The sequence below is a fragment of the Melanostigma gelatinosum genome (genome assembly GCF_949748355.1).
Source record: "Melanostigma gelatinosum genome assembly, chromosome: 10".
In the NCBI taxonomy this organism is placed as follows: Eukaryota; Metazoa; Chordata; class Actinopteri; order Perciformes; family Zoarcidae; genus Melanostigma; species Melanostigma gelatinosum.
Window position 1 is genome coordinate 23,012,070 of NC_136643.1, and position 12,610 is coordinate 23,024,679.

The window sequence follows — 12,610 nt, forward strand, 5'->3', positions numbered from 1 at the left end:
TTTTTTATTTATTTTTTTCACTGCTGCACTCGTGCTCCAGTTTAAGTACACGGGTTTCTGATTTTATTTTTTTTATTCTGTAAATCTTTGAATGTGAAAATAACTTTCCAAGTGCTGTGTACATACAATTATTGTTACTACACTAATTGGCTACTTATCTCTACTTCCTCAAAGGAAAACCTTAAACCACTTGCCTGCAATATTTCTGACAAACTGCAGGCTCTGGGTGGGAATGAACCTCGTGTGCCTGTCAGCAAACTGATGGGATCCGATCCCAGAAGGGGACCGTTTCTCGTCTGCCTCCCACCACCACTTTGTTGCCTGCAGGTGTCGCTGTTGAAGCATTTTAAATCAGAATTTCAATAATGGATTCCAGAGAAGAGAGAAAAAGATCAATGATATTGAGATTTGTTGATGGTTTAGTTCAACCAACCCTTTACGCTTTTCTATATTTTGAGGCCTTCCTCTTGCTGTCCTTCCTTCCTGGGACCTCCTATTTCAATTTAAAGCTATGGGTTGGTAATCTAGCAAGAGGACACTGTATATTTTTTAATTATCTGACCCAAAAACCCAGCCCAGTGTTGCCAACTCTTTCCCAATGAAGTAGCAAGCAGCACTAGCTCCAACAGCGGCTAAATCCAAGTCAGCAACACAGACAGCCCGTCTCTTCAGGCCTCCCTCCAAAGCCAAAATAATAATTATGAACGTGAACAACAGACATGGCGAGTGTTAGTAGTCACAGCTGTTAAGACAGCATCATTACATTCATGCTGACAGTAATGAGTATTACTTTCAGGCTTATTACAGTCCAGCGAAGGCCACATAAACCAGATTTCTGTTTTATGTAAGAGCAGCCATTGCGGTGGGGATGTAACAAGAATTTAAACAAATATAATTTTTCTGAAGCAGAATACCAGCCTTTAATATAATCAATTTGTAATGCCAATCAAATGACACCGTCCTCCCTTGGGGTCTTTAACAATCAACAACATTGTGTTGGCTTACAAAAATCCGTCATCCCTGCACTTTATGAAGTCCAACCTTTGGAATTGATTAAAGGTTTCAGAACATCACAGCAAGGAAGAAGCAATATTCTGACATTTGATTTAATGTGCATTAAGTTTGGATAACAAAATGAATGTTACTTTGTGTTAGTTGACAATAAAAGTGAACATTGTCACATGTCATTTGCAATAAATGCAGTCCTTTCCACCAAACAATGTAATCTCCACCACAACACATATTTTAAAGGCAAATTCATTAACAAAATAACAGACACACTTATAATATTTTGTAGTTTTGTGCAGTTATGCGTATACAATTAATGTATAGAATTGAAAAACTCATGATTGTACCACGTAAGAAATTAACTGAAAGACTTTACTAAAACAGTTGAAAACTTTCATCTAAATAATGTAAAAATATTTCCATCTGTAAAATTCTGAAAATAAATAAATTTATACATTACATCTGTGTGTACAATTGTATCAGATATTTTTTAAAACACATTCGTAATTTTGTTTTAAAAACACCTTTGATTGTAGCGTGATGGAAATGACCATTTCCTCTTAATGTTAAAATGACACAAAATTATATTTAATTTTAATGACTTCATCACATCTATTAACTATCTATCTATCAATCATCTATCTATCTGTGCAACGTTGCAACAAACATACGTGACAGCTATTTTGACCAATAGCTTTGCTTTACAATACAGTTACGTAATCATAATATAACGTGCGGAGCCAATCGCAGGCATTCGGGGCGGGTCTTGTGAAGCGCATATTGATGTGTGCGTGCGCGTGCTCGTCCGCGTGTTCGCAACACATCAACTGGAGACCATCACGTGGCGGCACACGCCGGCCACTGATTGGCCAGGGTGAACGGAGGGCGTGTCGACAGCGGCGGCGTGCGTTTGCCTATGTGACACAATTACAACAACTTTGAGCCGATGGTTGGGGAAGTTTGCGACATTACCAAGTAAACCCTCACTCCTAAAACCTAACATTACATCAACTTCATGCATAAATTGGCACTGGAATACACGCTGTGTTTTGATGTACAATGAGGAGTGTGGAAGGTAACTTGAAGGGATCATTTCCTTGACGATTTTGGCAAGAAGTACCGCTACGCCCCGTTGTAGTCCTGGATAACGTTAAGTGTGCAACACTTTCGTTGTTACTGCGTTTTCCCGGAGTCACTCGGTCCCGTCGATCTTCCCATTTCTTTCCCATGAAATCGTGCGGAGTGTCGCTCACCGCCGCCGCATCTGCTGCCGCCCGGAGCCTCGGCGTTGCTGGTAATGACGAGGAGAAAATGGCGTCGGGAACAGCGACTGATATCGAAGAGGACTTTCCGAAGCTAACAGCGCAAGAAAAAGAGAGCTTGGCCGAAACTGACAGGTTAGACGATCCGCTATGTAAACAGTCTCACCCACTTCTTAATGTTTGGCAATACCTGTTTAAATAAACAAATATGATTACCCCCCCTCACCCCCCTCAAGTAACACGGAACCGCCTGTGTGTGTTGTCTGTCCTCTACTTGCAGTTCACTGTTTGGATTTCATAGGCTTCAAGAAGATGGCGCCAGAACGAAGGCCTTGCTGTTAAAGGTATGCCACAGAATAGGAAACACAGTGTCCGCTCCTCTCACGGTTATATCTCCTCTTGATTAGTGCACAACACACCTGAAATAAAGTGGCACAGACCTCCCAACTAGGCAACATTTGCACCGCTAAAGTACAGAATACAAACTGCTCCGGTACATTTCTTGTGATGTTTATCAATATTAAATGAGCCCCAAACGGTACAATTGCAGGACGATATGAATACTAGCAACACATATGATATATAAATATGATATCGGTATAAACACAATGGGCCTGTAGAGGCAGGTATGTGTGTGTGTTGGAGGGGAAAGCACGTTGTTGTTACAACTGTTGTTACATTTGATGTGTAACGTTGGTCGAGCTAAACTAAGCTGATGTTTTAACACCTTTGCTTGTCACCCAACTGTTATAAGTATGACAACGAGCCTCAGAAGAGGGTAAAAGCACACGTCCTTAACGAGAGGAGAGACATTATGTTGCTTATAAATAATATAATATCCCACTAAACCCTCCGTCCCATCCTCAATAACGGCAGCTAAGAGTTTGGGTTGTGCGTCAGCTCACTCTGGTAGCATGTAGCGGCTAACTGCCACTATCACACATAACTGTTAGCTGCTATATGTGCATCTCATCTGACACTATCGAGGAGGAGAAATATAAACGCAAAACGTCGTAGTGTTAAGGGTTTCATTAAAAAATAAATAATGGCTGGTAGTATTGGCTCCAAGATGGCGGGGGTGGGAAGAAGAAAAATACCTAGCAAACGTTATGCTAGCTAACTAGCAGCGGTGGCTAGGCTAATCACCATTTGCAAAAAGCCATATCCCGACGAAGGCGTTCAGTGTTTGAAACAAAGATGACCAATTGTAAAAAGCGGAAGTTAACTAAGTGTGTGTAGCGATAGGTGCACACGCAGCCACCGGGTAGATGCACTCCATGTTACCATGTCTTCAACATGTGGCTTCTGGGTTTCTTATGGAAGGGCTGGCTGGCTGGTAACGTTATTTTGTTTCGGGTGTACTTCCAGATTAGGCTCAGCATGCACTCATTTATTGCTGTCAGTGTCCTCCATACTCAGGCCTATCCATATGATAACATCACACCTATAATATCTGATTGTAGGGGTTGTCTTCTTGATAACATTCACATGTATAAAGCTGTGTGTATCACATGAAGTAATTTTGTGAACTAAATCAACATTGATGCCAAGTTCCCTTTACATCCTCTCTCTGGACTCTTCCATTTTAAAATGTGGGGGGAAGGGAGAGTATTAGTTCAGCATGAGGTACTGTTTAAACTGATACAGAGTCCACTTGGCTAAAGATAAGGATACTTGTTAATTTAAGTCCATCCCAATATTGTGCTTTTCACAATTGGAGGATAGGTGTAAGTGTATTGTTTTAATTTGCTGAATCACACTGTCTCCGCAGGGTCTAGCTAACCCCTGTGGCACAATTTATAAGCTTGGCATCATGCCAGCACTTCAGATGTGTGCGTAATAATGCATGGTGGGGATGTGCTACATGGTATGGATGTGTTTGGAAAAGGCACATGTGTAAATGATTCCTTTTGTGATTGTGAGGATATGAGGTAGAGTTAAATAACATGGTCGACCTACAATTCTAATTGATTCGATCATGAAACTAGCAACACTTTAACAGTTGTACACATGTTACACCACAGCACTTGTTCAAAGAATGACATTTATTTCAATCAAATTAAACAAATGCAACATTGATGTTTATGCATTTAATTCAATGTCGTAGGCTTTCCAGTGATGAGTGATGCATGTTTTATTACAAGCCCGGCTGCGGTTCATCTCGTCACTTACAAATATATTGTTCCGTTGTATACGGAATATTTTTGTAAAGATACAATTATGCCACGTCATTTATGAAGCTTTAGAACATGTTTTTTGCATTCCCCAAAGGAGATGATTGGCATTTGGCTGGCAAATAACGATCCCTGATATCTACCTATGGGACTGTGCAGTGAGGGATGTTAGTTGCTAGTTTTTCTGCTACAAAAGATTTGTGCACTTTGATATCAGAATTACCTCTCTTGCTCACCAAATGGAAAAATGTCCAGAGTAAATTTTCTGAAAAGATGCTACGTCAAAGTCACGTAATGTGAACAGACATTGCGAGGTAAAGTACGCTTTGTTTGTTTGTTTCACAGAGCCGTAGAGCATTCGCATGTGCTTCAAATAAACATCACTAATAATATGCTTACTGTGTTATTTTAACGGTGGTTTGTTCTAGAATGAGTCATTCAAGGAAGATCAGATGTTTATACAACTTCTTCAAACCAAGAAGCAAATATGAGAAACATTATTATTGCTTCTAAACTATTGTTGCGTTAGCATTGCAGACGTCTATACCCAGTTAACTGGACGTGGCAATGTTGCAGGGTCCATCTGAGAGAGAGAGATCTTCTTTTGTGATACTAGATACTCGAGTTCATCGCTTCCCATGTTACGAACACAAACATATTGTTAATGCTACAAACAGACCAAAAGGGTCTGAGTGTCTTCAGAATGAACTGTGCAAGAAAATACATGTATGGACATCCAGAACTGTTCTAGAATCAGTATGTCGCAGTACGATGACTTCATTTCACCCAGTCCTTTGCTTTAGGCTTTCAGATCTATGACAAATACACTTCTGAATCATTTGATTTGAGAAATTTGTATTTGGTGTCTATTTTGTTTTGGCCATGGCAAAGCTCAACAAGAATAGCATACGTTGAAAGCGATGCTCTATTCAACATTAAAATACCAGATTTTGACTCATCTGAATATTAGTTTTATTATTATGACGTATCGCATTCAACATAATTATTTTGTGTCCCGCTCACTAATCCTTCCTCTTCAGTGGCTGCAGTGTGGGCGAGCAAGAGGAATTTGTTTAGACGTTTAAATGCGGACTGACGAGGTCTGTGTTTTGGGTATTCCGTTGGTTTTATGCAAAACAGCCCTGGAAGCCTTTGGTAGTAAATCGTCAGCTGTGTGTGATCATCACCTCTTGGCTTTATCGACCCTTTATAACTTAATCGTTGATAGTTTTTCTGTAATATGCATTTAAATCTGCATCGTTCATTGCAGCCGTGTAGCGCCCCTTTAACTCTACACTGCTCTTGCTCCTTCGTTTAGGCTGTTAGCTGCTACGATGCCCTCATCCTGAAAGCAGAGGGGAAAGTGGACCCTGACATTTTCTGCCAGCTGGGCCACTTCAACCTCCTGCTGGAGGACTATCCAAAAGGTGAGCGTCTCCATGTGTAAATCCTCCTGGCTGCTGTTTTTTATTTTATTTTGTAGCACCTTTCTCTTCCTTTCAAATCTGCAGGATCATTTGACCATTGTCTGCCCTTTTATATCATTTGGCTTGTTACGCTTCTTGTTTTATTGATCCTGTGTGATTTTCAATAGTTTATTTCTATGTGGACCCCAGTGAGACAGTGACCTCGTTGTGGAAGCTAATGGGGATCCAATTGATAGCTAGATTTTCATGACGAGGCATTTGATGTTTGTTGTTGTTGCTGTTGTTTTTCTACACTCGTACTTTTGGTTAACGCGGCTAAAAGCTGCTGACAAAAGATTATTTTGATTTTGCATTTTGTTCAGCTGAGTTGAATATCTTGATCGTGTAACATTGTCACTAACTGTTCATTATCTCCTTCTGTGTGTCTCTCCCTCTTTATTCATCACACCATTTTCTCAGCATTATCTGCATACCAGAGGTACTTCAGTTTACAGCCAGACTACTGGAAGGTGAGTTTGCTGTAAAACATCCAACATTACAGGCGCTATTTGTTTTTTTTACAATACAATATTAACTATGTTTTAAGAAAAAACGCGTTTTATTCGCAAAGTCATGTAGAAGTACTGGACTACCCACAGTGTCCTAATACATGTAAGAGCAACAACACCTGGAATGCAGACCAAGCGGACTCCTGTACTGTAACTTGAGTGCTGTGCACACAAGAAGATTTAGCTGCTTGTCAGCCTGTTCTATGTATTTGATTTCTTTCGGACACATGGACATGATATACTGTTGAGTGCATGTAAGGTCGCTGAGAGGGCTTTATGTGTTATGGCTTTACATGTGGCACATTTGTAACAGCGAGCACATACAGAATAATGCAAATCTTCAGGTTACCGGTAAAAGAGAGCCTCGGAGAGTAACGACTGTCTCTGATGTAAAACCCCATTGGACCCCAAGAATGGACCACGTTGACGGTTGCAGGTTGCTGCTTATTTGACAGTTGGTCTGTCAGACTCTACTTGTTTCTCTTACATGCTGTTACATGTTCATACGTAGATACTGCTGCCTTGAAACTTGTTCCTACGAAGACCCCAAAGGGTCCCAATGGAATTTCTTTTCTTTTTTATAATGACTGGCTCTTTCACTGCTGCTGATTGAGACGGCCCGTTGCTGTAACTGTGGCTGCAGCCATTGGCTGTGCTTTAGCAGTTGACATGGTCGTGCGAGCTGAGCGTTGTATTGAAGCTACTGAATTGCTGAACTACTGTGGTTTGTTTTCTTGGCCCATGGTGAGTGTAGTCACAGTACAGCCACTGCAGCCATGTACATAGCACCATAGATTCAACCACCACTGCAGCCGTGGTGCGAGCAACATCCACAGTCACTTCAACCAGTGATTGTCCACTACCGGAGCTCCGCCTTTTGATAGGAGTAATGAGCCTTAGATGCATAATGTAAAGTGTCACATTATCCATCAGTGTTTCCCCAAACCGGGCTGTGTATCAGGGCGAATGCACAACTTAAAGGGAATGCTAAAGTAGTTCAGATCCCTTGTGATCCTTCATGGGCTCTGAAAGTTTCTACCACTTCACAGGATACAGTTCACCCATACAGGTTTTCAGTTAATCTGGCTGAGACTAATTGTGTGACTTCTTCCTGTTAGCTTTGATGAACCTGTTGGGTCGGGACAAATTGCACTTTTATGTTTTTTATTGGTTAGATGAAGATTTGTGACCGAATGAATTCCCATCAAAGCTCTGGCCCACCTTCAACCTGAGCAGAGGTCTAATCAGCCAGAATAACTGAAACCTTTGTGTGGTCTTTACTGTCACTAATATGGAGCATGTGTCATTCCAATGAGCCTTGCTGCATAGGACTTTAAGAGGATGTGAAACCTTTATTGTGGATGAGACACTGTTTCAGTATTTTTTGCCTCGGTTTAGATTGCCTACTGTTCCTGCTCATGGCCTGGAGTTAAATAGTCCAATCAGCTGTGCCACGATGGCGTCCAGCCTGTGCTCTGTGGGTGAATAGTCCCGTTTGGTTTGACGCTTCAGTGTTTGGAATGGCTGTTAAACAGAGGTGCCGAGTGTTTGATTGAGATTCAAACTGACAGTTTTGGGCTCCTCTGAATTACAGATCGCCACGGTGAAGTGCGGGTGTGAGGTCCTACCCTCTGCTCGATGATGGGATGGTGGAGCAGACTTCTCTTGGTAGCAGTAGTGATGTCGAGAAGAGTTTGGAGCCCAAACGCAGGGCTTTTATTTGGCGGGGCTAGACTGGGGTGGTTAACCAAATAGGGGTCTAACTGGGGTACTTAAAGGGCAGGAAAGAAGTGTCAACATAATAATGTTGATAATGGAAAATGCATTGATTTATGCTCAGTGTGTTGGTGTTTCTCATTGGCTGAATCTCTCTGTGTACCCACTCTAATCTTTGTATGATGTGTTATGCCTGTTTATAGGGTATAGTATAATTCTGGTGTATGTCTTTTTAGTTCTGCTATCACGTTGATCAATACCTGAACACATGTAGGTCGGTACTGCCCACTTCTTTCTGTTTGATTAGTTAAAACATTTGTTTAAGTGGCTTGCACTGAAGGGCAACAAATTCACCTGTACTGCATATGTAAAGAGTTTAATTCTCTTAATAGGTTAACTTCTTCCACTAGAAAACAGTTTTGCATTAATTTAAAGCTTGGTAGAAGTTATCAAGCAAAAAAATAAAAATAAATGAATATAGATTTTTGGGTGTAGCCCTTAATTGGTGCAGATATATGTAATGAACATGCACCATATGAATATGCCATGACACCATCACGTTTATTACTGCTAGCTCCTTAAGCTGTGAACAATCATTACAATGTACTGAAGAGGTTTTGTTCTTGTTTGTAACAATTTTCCAACACTTTCTTTTTCCCAGAATGCTGCCTTTTTATATGGCCTTGGCATGGTTTACTTCCATTACAACGCATTTCAGTGGTAAGTGCTTTAAATAAAACTCATTGCATGCATGGCGTCAGCCACTTCCACCATGATTATGGTCTCTGGTAACGGTTAATCAAAGATTTAGTTTGTCTTGAAGAAATACTGACATTCTGGCAATTACACGTTGGCTTTCTTACCTCTAGTAGGGTGAGAATGTTGGTATCATCATTTCATCTCTGTGTGTTCAGTACAGAGTGGGCTCCAGAATGTGTTTAGCTTAGCTTAGCACAAACACTGGGAACAGGGAGGAACTGGTAGCCTTGCTTCCCAAAAGATGCCTTGAAATTACTCTGAAGCTCTCCTAGTTGTATGTTTATTTCACTGGTTCACACATACAAAATGTAACCATTGCGTCTGAACTAGCCGTCAGATGAAATGCTAGCTTACTAGCTAACAAGATACAATATCTCAACGCAAGACATTTGGAGCTGTTGTATTTTATTGTTGTGGTCGAGGCTAGCTGGTTTCCCGCCAGGTTCAACATATATCTGACTAGCCAACATTATTAAATTGATATTGATTCTCTTCATGGGTTCCCCTGGGTGTGGGGGGGTCATCTGTGGGGACCAAGTAAACCAGTAGTCCTTTTCATGGAACATGAGTCCTGTTTCAGTTAGAAACATCATGTGTTATTGGATTCCATCAGCTCGTGTAATGGCAGAATTGAAACTCATTGACATGCCTAATTAGAACCCTGTAAGTAATAAGAACCAAGACAAACTGAAGAGCCACAAGGAGAGCTAGAACCTTCAAGCTAAATTGTTTGTGGTACTGAGAGCTGCAAGTGAGATCTCTATCCAGGCTGAAGGCTGCATTCATGTCCTGACTTATTTGGTGTTTTTTATGCTCAAACAGTCTTGACTATTTCACACAGATTTATTGGGTGTCTTTATGACTTGTCAGTAGAGTTACAGGGTCATTCTGTGTTTCCTACTCTTTGAGAATTTGCGTATTCTTGGTGTGTCCCCCCCCCCCCCCCATGGAGTGCAGTTGGGTTTGCTGTCATTTTACAAAGAAGAGACGCTTCAACATCCATCGCATGAGAACCGGTTGCGAAGCGGCAGCAGGGAGATCGTTCGTGTGACTGTAGTCGTCGTGTTTTGATAAGAGCAGATCGTCTGGTACGCTTTGCACGTACTGAAGTGTCCTCGAATCAACCCTGCAGCCACAGTAGTAGAGATAGAAGCGACGGCTCTCCGGGAGCTGCTGCCCCGGCATTGACTGTCAGCCTTGTTGTGCTTGTTGAGCATGATTTTCCTGCTTTAGTAAGCTAAACCACAACATTTCTTTGGTCTGTTTTCTTAGTCCAAGCCAAGTCTTTTAAGATTAAAAATCATGCCGCTCATTTTAACGTCCTTCAGTAGACTCCCAGGTGAACGCTTCATCCACTGGGGCTCAGTTTCTCGAGAGGACTGTGTTGTCAAACGTGTTCTCTTAATCGTACAGTTTCAGGGGTCATTTTGGGACCACATCATGTGCAGTGAACCTCATCTCTCTGTCCCATCGGGAGCTAGCCTAGGCTTGATGAAATCCAGCTGCTTCATACATGGAAATCATACTTTGTTTGCTACTTAACTCCATGTCTCTGTGTTTTTGTGTGTATACTGTTGACTGGATTGGAGACGACAATTGCACTTTTGAAGGCTGTAGCTTGAACTCTATTATACACCTCGGGATTGGGCGCAGTCTGCACATTTTAGGCCACACACTTACCATTTAATTTCTGTGTCGAGCTTGGTTTAAACTTGTGCGTGGCACCATAACCTCTACAATGCTGAGGAGGAATTGTAATTACCAGTAAACTCATATTCATGAACATACTGTTGCTTTTAAGTCCTGTTAAGAAAGGAGTCAAGTGTTAAATGCATTATAATAAAACAAAAGTTGAATATCCTGTAAACTTGATTTGGCTGGCAATATATTTAAGACCTCCAGTTTCTAAAGCAATGAATTGGCGTTCTTTGTAAAACCCTCCAACATGTTCATCGTGCTTTTATCAGTGAACTTTTTGCGACAGTCACGTCTGAAAAGCTCTGATCACGTGTCCACGACCAAATGATTACGTCATCTTCTGCTGCCCCAGCTTTACTACAGGAGTGAACTATAAACGTTGAGCTGCTCCTGCAGGGGTCACAAGCCAGCAGTTCAGTTTCTGAACCGAACCACTTCACCTTCTAGTTCAGAAACCTCCTCTGGTTCGCGGTGACCTTCCCCACCCCCGCCCCTACTGCTGCTGCCCCCCCACCCCACACACATCATCCATGACCTTGAAGGCCTCCAGTGTTTGTTGCCCTGCCAAGTTTGGATGCCGCCATCACCGAGGCCTGTGGAATGTATTAATGGGGGGATGGGAGCGTGTCAAGTTGGGTTCACGAGGAGGGATTGCGTCACCCTGAGGCCGAGGCCCGGAAGGAATGCTGAGCTGTCAAGTGGTGCGTGTTACCTCGCGGGGATGAAACACCGGCCCGACCAGCCATGCTGTCCACAGGAGCTTGTGATGGTATTAAAGATGAATATTTGTTTGTTCCATAATCAAAAATCGTATCCAAAACGAGCGTCGCTGCAAGATAATGTGGAACATTTATGCCATAAGATCTCAAATGAACCCAAACAGTGTTTTTTGCATGCCCTATTTGGAAAAGGGTGCAGCTGTTTTGCTGTCAGGTGCCCTTTTCCTAAAGGAGAGAGGCGTTCCTTGCTCATCTTTTGGCCGGAGTCAGCCGCACGCTGTGTGTCACAAGCGATCCTGTGGAAGAGCTGAGCTCTCCAAGCATTCACATTGGATTCTGTCAGTGAGGGAGGAAAGGGTGAACGCAGAGGGGAGGGAGAGAGGGCGGGACCAGATAAACGGGGAGGAGGCGCAGGAAGACGGGAATAGGGGCAATGAGTTCGGTGTGTGTGTTTGAGGGGGGGGGGGGGCACCCAGTCAGCAGTGAGCTCAGAGCTCTGCTGCTACGTTACAGGGAAAAGGCTTCATGCTGACATGCATTTGCTATTGTTGTCATTGCTAAACAGTGAGTGGCTTCAATTGGAAACGTGCGTTTTGTTTTTGTTTGAATGAACCCTTTTTATTTGAATACTGTTATGAGAGGATTAGAGAGTTTATTGCTAACACCACAGCAGCCCTCTGCAGACGCTGGATCATTTATTTCAACCAATGAAGTACAAATTGAGTCCTTTGCTGAAATGTCAGCGCGATACTGGGTCGCTGTAACGGATATTAACTATTTCTTAACGGGCTGTAAGAGGTGAGAGGATTATCAGGTGACTTGATTTTTGCAGACAATATTAACATCCACAAACTCTTGTCTAGTTAATGCGCTCTTTGTTTGCTGTCTCTCTGTTAAGTAAGCGATGCCGTAGTGAATCTGTTCCTAAGCAATCTAGCTGATCGTTTCACACCGTGCAGAGCGTCTCTAATGACTGACAGCTGGTCGGTATGGGACTCTTCCAGTTAAAATTTTAAGCACACCATTGCACTGTTATAAGTCTTCAGGGATTCAAGCCTGTGAAGTAATTGTCCCATTAGAACCCACATACTGTACCTGGGACCATGGTTGTTGTGCTAAATCAACCAGCTCCGCCTTCCCAATTTGCGTATTTGGATTAAACAGGCAGGCAGAAATTAAATAATGAGAACAATTTAGTACCAGGTGTAATGCAACTGCCCATGATTAGATATAATTATCCATATAAAGCCTCCAGATACAGAGCACAGGTACCAGATACCAGGTGTAAATGGGGGGGTC

General features: G+C 42.2%; 1 protein-coding gene across 1 annotated transcript in view; it reads left to right on the forward strand.

The window, feature by feature from the left end:
• Window positions 1-1,972: 1,972 nt before the first annotated feature.
• The window catches only part of kdm6a (lysine (K)-specific demethylase 6A), a 31,886-nt gene continuing 21,248 nt past the window's right edge, over window positions 1,973-12,610 (forward strand). Inside the window, exons 1-5 of the mRNA XM_079277126.1 lie at window positions 1,973-2,405; window positions 2,551-2,614; window positions 5,763-5,871; window positions 6,331-6,380; window positions 8,797-8,855. Of these exons, the coding sequence (XP_079133252.1) occupies window positions 2,236-2,405; window positions 2,551-2,614; window positions 5,763-5,871; window positions 6,331-6,380; window positions 8,797-8,855 (452 nt within the window). The 5' untranslated portion in view covers window positions 1,973-2,235. The remainder of the gene's footprint in view (window positions 2,406-2,550; window positions 2,615-5,762; window positions 5,872-6,330; window positions 6,381-8,796; window positions 8,856-12,610) is intronic.